The following is a 17,977-nucleotide window of genomic DNA, read 5'->3' as shown; positions in this document are numbered from 1 at the left end:
TCTCGATTCATATATGTTGAACACAATATTTATAATTTGCATTTATTTACAATAAGTGCTTTCTAACTGTCTTCTTAATCGCAGTACCTTAAAGTAATATTACCAAGTACTGTGCATTCAAGAATTTTAATATTTCTGTATCCCAATACGGGACTGTCAGAGGTGGTGGAATGATGTGTGATCTCCAACTCCTTGTGGTGTTTTGGTTATCGTTATTGTTATATATACTTAATTTTCAGTGTTGGCTAGCTTTTTATATTTTGCATTGTTTGTTGGCTAGCTTTTTGCTTTTGATTTTGCTATGGATAATTGTAATTTGGACTTGATCTAGTCCAAAATAATGTTCGCTTTCTATCTAATCCCAATCATCATAACTGCTATGGTGGCCTAGTGGTTAGAGCGTCCGCCTCGGATGCGGTAGTTTGCGGGTTCGATCCCCGGCCGAGTCGAAGACTTACAAAGATGGTACTAACAGATGCCTCGCTTAGTGTCAGGATGATGTGACCTGGTGGGACATTATGCTACATGTCTGCGGCATGACGCCCCAGTGCTAGACATCACTATAAACTGCCACACTGCAGACATCGTAGCGATATGACTGAAAAAGTGTTAAAGCTACGTTAAAGATCCAAATCACACACACTAACCCAAATCATTGATTTTGTCTATTCCATAAGCAAAAAATACATAGCTAATATTTTCTCTATGAGTAAGGGATTAATACTATAATTGTTATTAATAGAAGTAAACATATTTATCTTGGTCTGAGTCATGGACATCGTGCTCTCCGTGTTCTTTATTATAACTATACTAGTAGATCTTCTAATTATTATTTATTATCTTTTAAACATTCAAAACTTTCTAGAATAAAATTTTCCATTAGGTAATAGTTTTTTTTGAAACTTCTAATTCTGATTTGAGGTCAGATAGAAAACGATATAATCTTGTTACTACTTTAAGATCGGAGCAGAATCAGCTGTATTAATATTGCGTAATTCATTTTTGAGCTGGAATTTATTTATTTAAATTTTGTAATTCAAGTCATTTTATTTTTGGAAATTCAAAGCGCTAAAAAATTATATTCTTGGAAATAGAGACATGGATTCAAAGAGAAAATCAAATACTGATATATTCTTGGATTGTACAATTGTGATTCATAAAAGAAACGTTGGCCACCATATGCACATCTACGTTGCCAACTCTGTTTTTTTATATTACAATATCACTATAGTTTGTGAGCTTTAATCATTTCTACTTGTGTTCGAAATTGTATGAATACTTGGGATTTATTTCGTAATACAATAAGTTCTTTCTACATTTTTCAATTTGTATGAGAGGAAAATAAGTGATATGTTGAATGCTACAAAACGTGTTGGTTCTCACTCTTCGTTAGTACCTATTGTAAGACCATACAGTCGTAATATTATCTAGGATATGATAGACCACAGTGTTATTGCCCGGATCATGCACCAAAAAAATACGACATCAATTTATGGAATAATAGAGATCTCAGCAGAGATGTAGAAAAGAACATCACGAGCCACCGTATGTAAACTATAAGGATCTAATCAATAGTATGAACAAAATCAAATTGAAAATCACATTTGAGTTATTTATTTTCTTTTGGGAATATGGTTACGAAATTGGTGCGAAATTCAATTAGCCCGTCCGTACAACTGATAAAACAAATTTAATCGTACAACTAAGTGACTGATCGAATTGCCGTACTTGTCTCTCTCTCTCTCTTCCTCTAGACTATTCGGGTCCTCAGTCGTTTTGTTTGTAGAATACCTTTCTTTCTACTGTGCAATTCCATTATTCCTACTTTTTTTACGCCAGGTATTGTCTATCGTTTTTCAATAGAACTAAACTATTGTGATTATAAAAAAGATAAATGGGTTGGATTTCGGATTTAAAATAGAACACTTCTGATGGTGATACAAATACAATGTTTATTGATGAATGACTCAAATGAAAAAAGAATTATGATTAATACGTGCGTGCATAAGATCCAAATAATGGACCAATTAACACAATCTGCATGAACCTAATAATGTAACATAAATGTGGATACAAGTAAATGACCTTAACATAGTACAATGACAAAGGTTAATGATTCACATTACTTTCACCAGACGAAAAGAATGATTGTTTTACTCAAATAGTAAAAATTATGTACTTTACTCATGTAGTAAAAATAAGTATTCACTCAAATAGTGAAAAATGATATACTTTACTCATATAGTAAAACGATGAATAAAAGGGCCAGATATCATACAATTATATCATTACATTCCCAAAACACTGGATATTACAAACCCCAAAATTGGCCCACGGCTAAAAGGATACATTATAGAGTTACATAAAACACTCCGTGACTAGAATATTTGCCTACCAGTCACGCTGGTCAATCAAGCAGTCAGCATTACAGGTAGTAACCGACCACCATTTAATCACTTGTTCATTCAAGCAATCAATGCCCACATATCAGTCAGCAACATCCGATCACCTACTACTCAACCAACAACACACTATTCAATCAGCTGCACGCCCGCCGTTCAGCCATCTCCGTAGCCAGCTCTATCATCAGCCCCATGGCCACCATGACAACCCCGCAGCTGTCATGGTCAACCCCATGATCAGCTAGCTCTACAGCCGCCACCCCGTCAACCCTGTACACCATGGTCTGCTCCACGGCTGTCACTGTCAGCTCTTATTACCATGTATCAGCTCCACAGCTGCCACGGGCAGCTCTGATCACCATGGTCAGCTCTGATCAGCTAAAAATAAATCTAAAACCGTGAATTAAGAATGACACGGGCATATACGATAACACGTAATAACGTTATATACGGTAAGTTATACAAATTTCATTATCGGCACAAGCTTATCAAGCAATAAACAGGTCCAGAAGTGAACCTACTGGTATCCGATAAGAATCCTATGGTTCTAAACATGTTTAAATCAAATACAACTGTATTGCTAATATAGATCTAACTTTAAGTTACATACACGAATAGACAATATTTGCATTATACTACGCAAGCCGGAGTTATATAGAAAATACACAAAAAGTAAACGTGGTAAAACAATAGGTATAACCTACAATTTACATAAGAAATTAATAAATAACTCACATATCTCGTGTGATTCCTCTCAGACTTCAACATAGAGAGAACCCCTAGTGCCGGCATTTGAATGATTTTGTTTTGTTGCCCCCATAATATGTGTAGTGCGTGCAAATTCAAATATAATGTTGACAAATGTATTCATTTGATTAGGGTTTTGTAATCCATTCTACGCTAGTGTTTTTTTTTTTTTTTTTTTAGCTCTTTAACCCTGACTAGTTTCGGAGCTATAATTATTTTAGTGATCCTTACCAGGGATCTATTTTGTCCAGTGTATGCTATGTGCGTATGCTATATGCGTATGCTATATTTACTATATGCTACCCGTTGGCTTTTTTGTACGGACTGGCTCTATAATCACATTTGGATTCCTATGTAAGAAAAATACAAATTCCAGCTAGGGAGGTCCAGTATTAGCATGTGGCGGTGGCATGTGACCCTAGTCTTTTGTTCGTTCGCTTCTGTGACAGAGGCCAACAGCTTTATTCCCATGCTTCGAGTCCTTATCTAATGTGAATGTGATGTGTGTAGAATAGAAGAGGAATGTATAAATTTTAGAATAAAAGCATCAAGACGAGAAAGAAAATGAAATTATTTTTATTGCTGAATGCTTGTATGTTGTGGATTTTGTACCTCAAAGTTTAAGTATATTGTATATGTACCCCCATGTTTGTGTTTTCGGAATGTTCTATAATTTGACCACACCTTTGGGGAGATCCGATACGATCCGTGCCACCTCGCGTAAGCCACGTAGCTTAGGCATCGTACCATCATATGCTCCTTGATCAGTAAGGCCAATCCATGTCCCACTGTTTTTGTTCTTTTAGTACCTATCGAAGTTAAAGCTTGTATTAGGTTCTACGAGGTATTCAGTGTTTTAGTAGAATGTTATTTTTTTAGTATTAAATTCAGTATTTATGTTGATAGAAAATATCATAATTACAGTTACAAAAACGATGCAGAGAAGCTCGATTAGGATACCCCCTCGCATCATGTCTGTTTCTGTTTGCATGTCATATACAATGAATTTATTGTTTTCCTTTATTTGGGATATGTTTTAAAAGTATATGAAGAGTTAAAATCCTTGATTAGACTGCTCACTGACAAGACGTTTCCGTATTGTAATGATTTCGACCTACGGTGAAGTATTTATACACCGACGACGTAGTCCTAAATTTTTGTAGTTTCTGTAAACTGTTATTTCTACCCCTAGGAAAGAAATAAAGGTTCAGTTCTTAGGCAGCAGATTATCTAATGGGTAATCGTACGTTAGTTGAAACCGTTCTCAATTACGATTATTTTAGTATGGCTGGAGTGGCCGAGTGGTCTAAAGCGCTCTTCGTTACGGATCACTGCCATCTCACCTCTGTTTGCGGCGGTTCGAGTCTAAGATTCAGCCAATGTGGGCATGTGAGAAAGCTTGCCAGTAGCTTCTCGTGTGTCGGTGGTTCTTTCAGGGGTTTTCCGGGTTCTTCCTCCACAATTAATACTGGCTGCCATGTATAGCCTATCGTATGCTGAAAAATGGCGTTAAACCCCACAACAACAACATACCGTTCCGTAAGCAAGCGCAGTTTCGAAATTGTCAGGTTTTTTGTCTGGACATGTGTAACAGGATAAACAAAGCTGGGGTCAGAGTATAGCGAAGACATCAAGAGAGATTCAGTGAATAAGATGTTTATTTATATTGTGATTTTAATATATATATATATATATATATATATATATATATATATATATATATATATATATATATATATATATATAATCTGAACAACAAAAAACTCATGCGCATCGATTCCAACGAGGGATTTCACAAAATGATACGTCCCGAGTTAAACAAATTATAAAAGGAAAATGATATCAATAACTTGGACGATTCTTTACGTTTAACTAACACGAGTAACAGTAAGAATAATCTAGTAGAAATCAGACAAACATGATTGATGGATCTATAACCAAGGAAGATCATTCATTAAAACTTAAACACAAAGAAATTACAAATAAACAACGAGTGAACACTTCGCCTCTCCCAATATTTCCGAAGGATCTCAAGAAACCCTTTGTGCCCTGCACACCCGTTGGTCCCGAAGTTTTGGTTCCTCAACACGAGATAACCACTATCATCCTCTGAGCCAAAGTCATCACCAAAAGCAGTACACATGTTATACAGAAACCCTCCAAGTAAAATGACTCTAGATCCAAACTAGGACCACGGCTAAGACCACACATCCACATCCAGTCACATCCAGACATCCATGTCCAGACAAAAAGAACTACAGCTGCCAAACAACCCTAACAGCTCTAACACACATACATCTCCAAAACCACCCGATACGTCCATTGTTACAGCCTACAAGCCTGGAATTGTTGATATTGTTAAGGCCTTCAAACCGCAACAACGTATATGTTCGTACGATGCAGTATACGTTATGTAGCTACCAAGCCTTAACAATGTTGTTGGAATATTTTCTCTGTTGCGCATGTGCGCAATTTCTAAAACTAAAACATCCGGTTGCAGAAGCTGTGGGCCATTCAATTTCCCTTTGTTCCTGGTATGTAGATCTTGAGTATGGCTTCATTCCCAAACTTATGATAGATTTTGATCTTGGATTTATTGTGTTGTCTGTTACTGAAGTAATTATAACAATACTAATTTGTATCAAATGGAAGAAGTAATTATCTTTGATAGAGATTGCCTGATAATTCATTTTCCGTGATGTTGATTTGTACAATTAAAAATAAATGCTTTGACAAATTACCCTGGAGATGTATCTGGAGAATTGTAAATGTGCAAAGCCTTATTTATAGGAACAGTTTAGCAAGGCTGAATTTTGTTGTAGCAGGTTGCTCAATATTGGTTTAGACAAGATGCAATAGCGAGAGCGTTGTGTTTAAGTCAGTTGAGAGCAGGTGTGAATAAAACTCCTGAAAAAGCACTGGTTTTTTTGACGTAATTATTCTTCGTTTTTATCACTTTAATAATTCCATTTTATTTGTTAGTGCCACAATTTTGGAATGGTTTGTGCTTTTTTATAGTATTATTTCATGGCGTTGCATTAAATGCAAATATTTGTCGTTGAATCCATTTAACAGTAGATAAAAATGTTTGTGTCTGTTTTTTATTAAGGAAAATGGTGTTCTCATGGGATCGAAAGCCAGCCAAGAGAAAATATATATCTGTTCAAAACAAGTCAATTAGGGTAAAGTATGAGAGAATTTTACCAACTTCTAGTAGAGAACAAGACCCAGTGGCCATAGATGAAACAAGTGGATCTCTTCCAAAGGCAATATCTGCATCTGGGTCCATATCCTTAAACTCAGAACTTGTAGATAAACAATCAGAAGAGGCAGTTTTTCTCTCAGGTAAAATACAGTCTGTCCCTAGTTTAAGATCCTAATGCAGAGTCCTTACAAAAAGAACATGTTCTTATTTACAAAAATACCTTCCTATAAGATTTGATAGAATGTTTCCTGATATTTACCGTGTCTTTCTTTAATTGACATCCCAATCATTCAGTACATAATAAATGCTTACCTAACAGATGTCTTTAATTGGCAAATACTTCCAGAAAAGCAATAAAATTAGAACAGCCAAAAGAGGCATAATTACAGAAGAATAAAATTACAGTGGTTACAGCCTGAATATACTACAAAAGCAAATTTATTTCTAGCATTTTTTCTGTCTCATACATGTATTTGCTTATTTACATTGATTTTACATGTGACTGCAATATATGTATCATATGATGTATAATCTGTTATTTTTCTCTTATTAATCAACAACAAATAAAGTGCTTACAAATCTTGCAGATGCCTTAGATGAAACAAAAGTCTCCTACCGAGAGAAGAAGAGAAAAAGACTAGAAAATTGGGCAGCTCTTGCTGATGAATTGGTTGAAGTTGGCACAGCCGTGTTGTTTACACCACCTCACAGTCAGTGCATTTGTTGTACACAAAGTCCCGATCAGATTTTTCGCTGCATGGACTGTGGCACATCAGCCGTGTACTGCAGAGAATGCCTTGACATTTGTCACAGTCTGCCACATCTACACATGTTTGAAGTGTTTAAAGTAAGCTGTTATTAATTTTTAATGTGTAAGTTTTGTTAGCATCAATTTATATTGTTTTGTATGAATTGAAATTGTTGTCTGTATATTTTGCATCTTCAAGATATTGATATACAGTCCAGGTTATCTTTTTATTAATTACCTTGTTAATCCTCAGATGATCTAGTCAGTTTATGAAAACAGATTTTCACCCAGGGAGTATAACATTTTGCAACATTTGTATATTAATGTGATTTTTTCATTCTTTTTATTTTCTTTCACATTATTTTTCTTCACTAGTTATATTAATAGTATTAATTTTATTTACAAAAGATTTTTTTTATTGTATAGAGATTATGCCACAGGAGGGAATATATATTTTTCAAATGAGAAGTAACCAGCATTTTCTTGTTTTTCAGAATGGTACATTTGTTTGTGTGGACACAGATACACCAGTGTGGAGAAGGCCAGATAACCATGAATGTCAAACCATCTATTGTCAGCAGATTGTAGTAATGGATGAACATGGTTGGTATACATTTATCCTCTTTAATATATACAAATTAAAAATGGTCCATTATCATTTCTAAACAGAAATTTACAAACTGCTTCTGGGGGCCCCGAGTGGCCGAGTGGTATAAAGCGCTCTCCGTTACGGATCACTGCCATCTCACCTCTGCCTGCGTGTGTTTGAGTCTCGGATACAGCCAATGTCGGTATGTGAGAAAGCTTGCCAGTAGCTTCTCGTGGGTCGGTATTTCTTTCCAGGTTTTCCTGGGTTCTTCCTCCGCCATTAATACTGGCCGCCATGTATATCCTATCGTGTGCTGAAAAATGGCATTAAACACTACAAGAACAACAACAACAACAAACTGCCTCTGATAAATCACCTAACCTGTTTGACAAAATTTGAGGGAGAAAAAAAACTTCCTGGAATGGCTACATTTCAGACTGGTACTTATGACAAGACATTGCAATCTGATTTTTTACATCACTACTACATGTGGAAACAAAATTCATTTCTTCCTGCAAACTGGTCAGCCAAGTTTAAAAATATTTAAGAGGAAACCTTTCTTATTATTAGGCTTCTTACGTTTGCACTAATGATACTAATCAGCCACTGATAATGACTTTGCTGCTTTCAGGTAATGTTCATTTTTTACACCTTCATTTTTCCAATAAGCATTTTTCTTTTAACAGGCAGACAGCACAAGCGTATCATTGAATTATGTGGGTGCGAGTCTGCGGCAGTTACAATGATCCGTAGTTATCTCTGGCCTTCCTCACCTAAGAATCCCATTTTAGGTTTCCACATAGGACTTCTTGAGTGGATGACAGCACTGTTGCTGGAGTGTCATGTGTCTACCAAAGGTTTCTGTGAAGCTTTAAAGGCCAAGTTGTCCAAGCATCACAAAGGATTGTTTGATTCAGAAGTAATGCATTCAGTTCTTGTCTTTTTCATAATTATTCCATTTTTGTGTTTATATTCTTTCTTGAAAACAGTTGTTAAATATGTATATATGTAATGAAAGATTATTATTTTAGTGGTTTGTAAATTGATGTTTTTGTAATGAGTTATGTTGTTTCCAGCAAAAATTAGGTTTTTTTTTTGGTTTTCAATTTGTGGCATGTAGCAACTGTATATCAACACAAAATTTAGATTTTACAGAATATTCTTACAAGTATCCAGTTCACCCAGATTTTATAACCTATGCTTTTTGCCATAATTAGCACACTGGGTTTGTTGAATATTTGACAGACTTGGTCACATGATCCTGTGAAATCATTTACACATCATGTATTGATATATAATTTGGTGTTATACATTTCCGAAGTTGTTGTATTCTACTCATTGGTTCAGTTTCACATAATGTGATTTGAGTCTGTTTAAAATAGAAATAACTGAAGACCTGCATCCTGTTTCTAAAATAAATATTTCTGATAATTTTGATTTTGTTGCATCTTTGTAAATGTTGTTTTGTAATCCACATGCTTTACAATGATACTAATACCCTTTGCCTGTCCGTTTTGGGGTCTCCAGGTGGCCAAATGGTCTAAATCACTCTCCATTACAGATCACTGCAATCTCACCCCTGTCTGCGTGGGTTTGAGTCACTGGCTCAGCAAATGTAGGTATGTGAGAAAGCTTCCCATCGGTTGATGGCTCTTTGGGGTTTTCCCGTTTCTTCCTCCACCAGTTATACTGGCTGCCATGTATAGCCTATCTGGTGCTGAGAAATGGTGTTAAACCCCACAACAACAATAACAACTGTCTGTTTTGTTGATCTACCTATCAATAGATCTTTTTTTTTCAAAACTGCTAGGTGACATTTCACAAAACTTAGTATGTTTTATGATCTTTCCCACAAAGTAAATATCATTTCAAAGAGGGTTCGAGTTTTGCAATCACCCGGTGGGAGAGAAAAAAATGTTCTGTCACATAATATTTAGGTATATATTATGTTATAGCAGGAAGATGCACCATCTGTGTGACACATATTCCATTCCATTTTTTGGGGTAATCACAATATCTTGTTTTACAATGGACAAAGAAGAAATAAACTGTATCCATGATAAACAAAATTCTGAAAGTTAGTAGCTATTTGGCAAAGTATCCAGTATGCATATTTTAACTATCTCAGTTGGTCACATCGCCTTTTCTTTTATCAAACAGCTTTTATATGAAGTTTTGTGTTTACAAGATTCCATTTCATGTGAAGTTGACACATTCAAACAAGAAATATATTTAGATGCTTTCATTTATTAAATCCTATTGAAATTTTGGGAGGGAAACGTTAGGACCAAAAGATTCCATCTCTACAGCAGATGTCAGTTTACTTACGTGCTATGAGTTATCAGTAATATTTATTATATCAAAATTGTATGCCCTTCTGTTAGATACAGTATAAAGTTTAAAATGAATCAAACTTGTTATTTATATTCTTGTTTTTTTGTTGTTTATTTTCCAGTTTAAAGACGTTTATAAAATTTTAATGAATGAATGCTTGGTGCAGTATCGAAATTTTAGGTACAGGATCAGTCACCCTATACATCTTTGTGAAGAAATTGATTCTGGAACCCAGTGCCCAGCATGCTTTGAGGTAACAGCTGCTTTAAGAAGCCAATGTATGTATGTATGTATGTATGTATGCGTGAATATATATATATATATATATATATATATATATATATATATATATATATATATATATATATATATATATATATATATATACATTATTCCTAGTATTGTAGACTGGAGTTTCTCATTATGTTTGTATATATCATCTGACAGGTATATAAATTTCCTTTGGATACAGTAAGATATGCAAACAGCTCCTTTATGCATAAAAAATACAGTTTCCTAGTTGATATATAAGTCTAAATTTATGCAAAATATTAAGCATGCACATTTCCATCTGGCACCTGTTATTTGATGTTGTTCATTGTACAGTCTGATAGAAGTCTTCATTGCATGTCAGCTCTGACATTGAAAGTTGATGGGTATAAGGAATTCGATTTAAATAAGTCAATAATGAGAGGCTTTTTTAACATAATTTTGACCAGACAGATGTACCACAACATTTCTTATAACTCATTTTCAATTTCATTTTCAGAATCCACAAAAGATTATTTCTTTTGATGCAGATTTCCAGTTGGTCAGAAAGGTTTCATCGGGAGCTGAGGCAGGAAAGCCTAAACATGATGGTCATTTCTTTCTTGATCAGGATGAAGTTGATAAATTCATGGATGGCTACTCCACAGAAAAGACAAAGAATATGCAGGTAAAAGGCAGTTCACAATGTAAGAAGAGTTTTAACTACTTGATTCTATACTTTATATACTATTTTCCTCAAATAAAGACAGTTTCATTAATTTACTCATATTTTTGTGAAGCTATTATCTTTTTAGATGCTTTTTGTTTACCATTGCCTGCCCAGTGCCATCAGATGACAGATACATTAATTTATTACCACATCTCCATCCACTACAGATGGTTACCATAATAAGTACCATGTATGCTTAATTTCCACCAAATAGTTTAGAAGGTCATACATATACAGTTTTGGAGACAGAATGGTAGTTTACATACAGCTAATGCTTGAGTGAAAATCTTGTAGATCATGAGTCTTATAACAAGTTCTATTCTCGTGCATTAGCGTTTAATAATTTATCATCTAGCTGCTTTGCATAAAGATGAAGGATTCTGACCTAAGTTTATTAAGTCACTTCATATTTACCATAAAATTTTGCCTCATCTTCTGGACTCTTGATGTAGTTATTTTATTTTGCAAGTTTCCGTTTGTTTATTTCAGGAATGTAGTGAGTTTCAAGCTGGCAGTGCCCTAAGATCCAAAGCAAAGAACAAGAAACTTGATGAAACTGCTCTGTTTGGTTCTGCCTGTCGTCATGAATTCCCACACTTTTTTTTCAACCTGAAACATGGTGAAAGGTATGCAATTGTTTTTTTTATCAAAAGTCTTAATAATTTAGTATCCACAATATCATTTGGGTAAATATTTGACATGCAAAGTTTTATTTTTCCATCTTTGAAAATTGGTTAATGACTTACCAAAGTTTCTCTCCTCAAGGAATGTAACTGCATTAAAGATTTTTTACATAGTTGAATGAAATATCTTTACGGCTCAGTTATTTCAATCAATTTTACATTTATTCGTAATTAGTCGATTACAATATTGTAATGATTATTTGTTTTGAACAGCATTGAGATTCATTAATACCGGTAGTAACTTATTGTTACTGGCAAAATTTTACAACTAAAGTTTGGTATACTTATACAATTGATTTTTTTTCTTAATATGATCTTGTATGTTTGAATTTCAATTTTATTACAGAATTGGTTATTCAGTGTACCTGCTTGAAAAATTAGTTGCAGAAAACAAGGACAGCCAAATGCACATATTGTATGATATAGCTTGTCTCCTGGAAACCCACCTGAAGGTACATGTCTGCCCTGTCTATTATGTGGGTGAATTTCTCCTGACTTAGTTGTGTTTGTGGCCATGTCATATTTCATGCAGTATTTCAGTAATTTTTCTGTTTTGATTCTCTCTCATTTCCTGATTGTTGTACAATACATATCTTCTTTTAATCATTTTAATGTATTAATTGAAAACACTTCTTGTTTATAATTAATTTTAGGTTCAGCATTTGATGTCAGATAATCTGTCAATAGATTGATTTGTGAAGCATAGCTGAAACCTCATTACCACTTTGTGAAAGTGTTGTCATTTTGTTTTTGGCGTCACTTTTATTTATGTGTTCAATAATTCCTATGATAGTGTTGTTTCTAATCATTTTCAGCTTGCAATTTTGTTCTTCATGTGCATTCTATTAGCATGGTATCATTGTGATATTGTAACATTTTTTGTAATTTAATTTCATTGTTTATTTTTAGAAAAAAGAACGTACTGATCTGTTGGATGCAGTGAAGCTAGTTATCCCAATATTTCATTGCTATGGACACAAAATGGCTTGCCAGGTTTGTTTTCCCTTTACCAGTAAAAACATAATGAAATATATCTTCATATACCTTTTGAAATGTTTTTAATTGTTGATTGTTCCAATATCAAATGCCTGTCTTTTTTAATGAAAATTTTATATGATGATGTAGACGCTCGGTGTATGCACCAAAGTTGTAATGACAAAGGAAATCTTCTTGCTACTGGCATTTGTAAAAATGTTGCAGTTTTTTTCAGATAACTGTATTTTTAAGATCACGAAAAGCTTTATTTAAGATCAGTTTTAATTAAATGGCTTTTGTAATTACTGCAGTTCTCAAGAATTTACATTCACTTTATTAACAAATTTTTTTGAAAGAACATTACCATGTAAAGGGAATACAAAATCTTGTGTATTAATGTTTCAACTGTTTTTTTTTTAATTCAGTTTTGTCATGTACATTTTCATCATTTTTGTAGGTTTTGTACAAAACAAGGCGAACACCTGGGTTAGGACTGACTGATGGGGAGTGCTTGGAGCGCCTGTGGGCATACTTAGGGAAATTTAAAAGCATTTCCAAGGAGATGACTCCAGAAAATTGTGTTGATCTGCTTGTTGATGGCCTTATGCATTATGGAGATAAAATTAAAAGAAAACAAGGTACATGTAGTCTCTGCATATGCAGTTTTTGCAAGTAAGAAAATATGTCATTACCATGTAATTGTGCCATTAACAGATTAGGTTTTATCAAACATAATATTAATTATATTTAAAATTCCTTGCCATCTTTTTGTTGTATCAATGTATACATACATTAAGACCTGTCCTAACATGCAAATCCTGGGGTGAATAGATTTGACCGGTTGAAAATTAATATAGTACATCTAGATAAAAGCATGATTTTCACATTCATTACAGAAATTATATACACAAACACACACAGTAATTATCATCTTACTGATTTTCAGGCAAAACCTTTGCAGAAAGGTTGAAGAAAGCAGAAGCTCTGAAAGTCAACACCAACAGAATGCTTCAAGAAACTCTAGGAAATATTTCAGGTGTTTTAAATTATGCTTTTCTTTAATTCTTTCTTTATGTATATTTTGAACCATTAATCAATTTTTTTAATTAAGATTTTCAACTTATGCTTGTTTTTGTTTTTTGATATATTATTTTCAGTATAACATCCATGCATGATAGCCTGTAACAATTTTGCTGGTGTTCGTTAAAAGTGTGCCGACCTGATAAAATCATGAACTAACAAATGAATAACAGGTATTTTGAAGTGCTTTTCATGAAACGTGCAAGAACTCTAATGCTAAATCTTTAATAATTGATTAATTAAGCTGACACTATACATATTTTAGCCATCTCTGGTGGACACTGTATTTCTTGTTTGCCTTACTATTAAAAAAAATTGGAAATGTCTTTCAAAATTACAGCAAAATATCAAATCATTTTCAATTCAAACACAATTTCAGATCAAACCATTGACTTTGTATAAGCAGTGTTATTTAATTCTGAGCAATGGATATAATGCTTTCAGTTTATTTTTATTAGCAGTGTTGCTCATGGAGGTGCAGGGTATTACCACTAGAGCAGTTTTCCTCATGATATTTTGTTCCAGCTGTACAAACCACATTATGTTTCCACTAAATCATACATGCCAACCATTACACTTTTGGCATAATCATTATGCTTTTCTCACCAGATTACATTTTATGTTAGCCTGTATATGAATTGTGCTTTTTTGGCATACAAAAAAGAGCAATAATAAGTTCTTTTGTAATTTTTTTATTATCATTTCTTTGATTCCACTCATACACTGGAGATTATTCTTGAAAAGATGACTGCTGTGTAAGAATAGTGCAAGAGTAGTTTCCTTTTTCGCTATTTAGAGCAACTGTATATGACCCATTTCCAAGAAACAGACTGGTTTCTTCAAATATGAACATTGCATCACAGATTCATTAAATTGACAAGCTAGTTAGTTAGTGGACCTGTCTATACATTTAATGGTGCCATATGTTAAGCATTTATGGTGTGAGTTGTTATATGATAGAAAATATTAGAGCAGTTATCATCAAGAAGGAATGTACAGAAATTGCAAAGTAATCTTGTTATTGAAAGAAAGTAATGATATTTTTCACTTGTTATGTTAATTTGTTAAAAGTATGTGCATAATTCTAAGATTGGGGCATTGGTGTTGGCATCAGACTCCAGTTTCCCTGCCAACTGTATCATTATCATCACTTAGTGGAGTGTATGCTTCAGTGTCAGCACTTCCCATTTTTATGCACAAGCACTCAGTTGTTTTAACAGTATCATTTACAGTATCACAAGCACTCAGTTGTTATAACAGTATCATTTACAGGGTGTAGTTTATAGTGTAAGCAGACTCATTCATATGATAGACCGCCATTTGCTATTTTTTGGATGGTAAGCAGGTATTGTTCTGAAGAACATTCTGTGCCCCAAATAGCATTAAAAAATGTACTCTGATTTCTTGAGGTAAAAGAGAAAAAATCAAAGTTCGAAAGAAAATCCCAAGACCTACCTTCAAACAATTTAAATGGTCAATTGTGGTACACCACAGTACAGAGTTATGTGTAGTATCCATTGTAGCTTCATGTTAGTGTAATATAGAAATTTGCGTTACATGCATTATTTGACCGGTTTTTTGCTTATTGTGAATTTATTTTCATGTATATCACTTTTTCTGGCTTTGCAGAAATAATTTCATTGTCGCTGTCTTTTTAAAGGTGTGTCAACAGATGACATTAGAAGATGGTCAGTGGAGGATAAAAATCGATTTTCCACAGGCAACTCTCTTGCAAGAAGTGAAAGCAAGGTATAACAGCACATCATTCACTGAGTTTGGTTTAAGAGATGATAGCACCCCTATGTATAGGTCAGGTAGAATTTATATCTCTAAAATTTCATCTTTGCTCATTTTAATTTCTTTTTGCTTTGCTTCAGATCTGAATTTCAGTTTGGAGTGGAAAGAAATCATTGTTAATAAGAGTCGGTCATCATCCAGTATAGTGACTGTGCTAAAATATATTTGCATGGAGGTGTTTTTGCCTTGTTTCTAATGAAGTTCATCAATAAAATAACTTTAAACTACTCATTTTCAATTGCTCTGAATCAATTATATTTTACTGTAACATCAGTAATGTATGTTATTAAATCTATGATTTTTTCCACCTCCAATTATTATAGGTGACTTCACCATGTCAGCTGCAGTTGCACAAGTAATATGTTTAATTTATGCTTTATAATAAATTTCAGGAACCGCTTACCCGATTAGAGACATATGCTATCAGTTTGAAGAAATACTACCATTTAAGGTAAGTTGTTCATCTCTTATAACTGATACCTTTTGTTAATTAGACATAGAAAACCTCATACAGTAGCTTGTCCTTAAACCTGTAATGGTGATATGAATAATGTGCCAGTGTTGCCCTAAACAATAATATTTTCTTTAATAATTTTATAATTTCTTTGAAAGGAAAGACTTCACATAAATTTCAATTATATTTCAATATACATCAAGTCGGTATTATTTTTATATATACTCTTTCAATCAGTCTTCACTGGGAGTTGTTGATCCACTAGTTAAAGAGAACATCAGGAAGAAAATGTCTGGGTAAATATGTTTCATTTTCATTATGTCTCAAGTCACACTCAACCATTTACTACTGTATGTATGGTTCAAGGCATTGTTGTACAGGCAGTGTCTTTTACTGCACAGGTGCATCTTGCCAGCATCATAGTTTGAGAATGTAGTATATGTCAAAATTAAAGCTGTAATTTTATGACCGAGGTCAAACCTGCCTGTTGTCACAAAACTACCAACAAATAAAAAAGATGCAGTGATCACATTGAATAATATATAATATGTTTTTGTTGATTGTTTCAAGTTAATAATTGCAGAGATGCATATTTACTTCAGCCTATTCATTTTGGCAGGATGCATAGATATCGTCTGGATCAGCTACAATAGAACAACCTCATGCATAGTTTGCGAGGCAGTTTTGGATGGCTTAAATTGGTCATTCTATAGTTTCTGTGCATCAGAGTAGTTTCAAAAACTTAGACTGAAATGGGTTTTTCAAAACAGTTTAATCAGTTGTCATATTTTTCTACACACAAATGCACACCCAACACTTTTTCAAGTTGATGGTTAGGTATGGTGGCAGTATTTCAGAAATGGTCTAAAAGTGGGGTTGTTCAGAAACTGGTTGCAAATGTTAATGCCTGTTTCATGTTTATTCAACAGATTCAGATACATAGCTTTATTACAGCATGTGATTCATGGATTTGTTCATTTGTGCATTTTAATTAACTTTCCATAGTTTCCTTATTAGCTACATTTAAAGTGTCCACACTTTACATGATATAGTTACAACAAACTATGATATAATCAGACTCAAGTGACAAAGTATTTAATGCTGAAAAGAGTGAATATTTGTTGCAGAAATGAATAAATCCATGATTCTTGCACCTGTGGTCATTGTCAGACTCTCTCCCCCTCCCCCCAATTTTCATACTGTGATTTTTAATTCCTCACAATTGGGTTACCATTACTTGTTAAAATGTATTTTAGTTATTTGAGTCACTGATGTTTCTCCAGTCTGTATGCTACTTTAGAAATAAATGCAGCATTTTGACTATTTAATTTTCTATTTGTTTCATTTTCTTTCAGTGATCATTGGCTCTTGATTGGTTTTCAAGCTAATCAAAATAAGTAAAAGATTTCTCTCAGCCAGTAAAGTTTAGTATGATTTGCTTCTTTTGCTGGGAGTGCAAACTATCAAGTAATCTTGGTATGCACTCCATTCAGTCAGACCGCTCTGGTGGCCTAGTGGTTAGACTGTCCGCCTCGGATGTGGGAGGTTGTGTGTTCAATCCTCGGCCAAGTTATACCAAAGACTTTTAAAAAATGGTACTAACAGTTACCTCGCTTGGTGCTCAGCATTAAGAGGTTAGTGTTAGGACTGGTCAGCCTGGTGTCAGGATAATATGACTGGGTGGGACATCATGCAAAATGTCTGCGGCCTGATGTAAACTGTCACATTGCAGACATTGTAGCGATATGACTGAAACATTGTTAAAGCTATGTTAAAAATCCAAATCACATCACAACACATAACACAATCCAGTCAGTCTAAAAAATTCTTCTCTCTTTTTTTGTTGCCCTGTTTTACTTGTTATGGAAAAAAAAAAAATTATGCAAAAGATGAAAACAATAGTGATGGCGCCTGAACAGCCTAAAATGAACACTGGGGCAGTAACTTAATTAAATTAAAGGAAACAGATATAGTGATTATTACA

At 33.9% G+C, this 17,977-nt stretch overlaps 2 protein-coding genes across 4 annotated transcripts; both read left to right on the top strand.

The window, feature by feature from the left end:
* Window positions 1-5,458: 5,458 nt before the first annotated feature.
* LOC149795283 (uncharacterized) lies at window positions 5,459-12,764 on the top strand. Of its 3 annotated transcripts, none has more exons than XM_089965003.1 (10): window positions 5,459-5,683; window positions 6,259-6,494; window positions 6,942-7,201; window positions 7,597-7,705; window positions 8,378-8,610; window positions 10,192-10,278; window positions 10,795-10,962; window positions 11,494-11,630; window positions 12,034-12,139; window positions 12,597-12,764. In XM_089965003.1, exons 1-10 carry the CDS (start codon window positions 5,547-5,549, stop codon window positions 12,747-12,749), a joined length of 1,626 nt encoding a protein of 541 aa, XP_089821129.1. In that variant the 5' UTR covers window positions 5,459-5,546; the 3' UTR covers window positions 12,750-12,764. The 3 variants fall into 3 exon arrangements, with proteins under 3 accessions (XP_089821129.1, XP_089821128.1, XP_089821131.1); XM_089965002.1 differs by having other exon boundaries at window positions 10,147-10,278; XM_089965005.1 differs by having other exon boundaries at window positions 5,683-5,765; window positions 10,147-10,278.
* A 379-nt stretch (window positions 12,765-13,143) lies between these two features.
* Window positions 13,144-16,609, top strand: LOC149795282 (uncharacterized). The gene is made up of 5 exons (XM_089965006.1): window positions 13,144-13,300; window positions 13,609-13,698; window positions 15,403-15,491; window positions 15,932-15,990; window positions 16,231-16,609. Exons 1-5 carry the CDS (start codon window positions 13,225-13,227, stop codon window positions 16,256-16,258), a joined length of 342 nt encoding a protein of 113 aa, XP_089821132.1. The 5' UTR covers window positions 13,144-13,224; the 3' UTR covers window positions 16,259-16,609.
* The last annotated feature ends 1,368 nt before the right edge of the window (window positions 16,610-17,977 follow it).

Source organism: Sinohyriopsis cumingii, chromosome 7 (genome assembly GCF_028554795.1).
Source record: "Sinohyriopsis cumingii isolate HCF-2022 chromosome 7, ASM2855479v2, whole genome shotgun sequence".
NCBI lineage: Eukaryota > Metazoa > Mollusca > Bivalvia > Unionida > Unionidae > Sinohyriopsis > Sinohyriopsis cumingii.
Note: the sequence above shows the minus strand (reverse complement) of the source record. Positions and strands in the feature narration are given on the sequence as shown.

Bases quoted from the DNA above. Each gene is read 5' to 3' on its own strand.
- LOC149795282 (XM_089965006.1), top strand. From the start codon at position 13,225: ATGACTCCAGAAAATTGTGTTGATCTGCTTGTTGATGGCCTTATGCAT. The intron at 15,492-15,931 runs GTATAACAGCAC...AATAAATTTCAG, and splicing joins TTGCAAGAAGTGAAAGCAAG to GAACCGCTTACCCGATTAGA. The intron at 15,991-16,230 runs GTAAGTTGTTCA...TCTTTCAATCAG, and splicing joins AAGAAATACTACCATTTAAG to TCTTCACTGGGAGTTGTTGA.
- LOC149795283 (XM_089965002.1), top strand. From the start codon at position 5,547: ATGCAGTATACGTTATGTAGCTACCAAGCCTTAACAATGTTGTTGGAA. The intron at 10,279-10,794 runs GTAACAGCTGCT...TTTCATTTTCAG, and splicing joins AGTGCCCAGCATGCTTTGAG to AATCCACAAAAGATTATTTC. The intron at 11,631-12,033 runs GTATGCAATTGT...ATTTTATTACAG, and splicing joins AACCTGAAACATGGTGAAAG to AATTGGTTATTCAGTGTACC.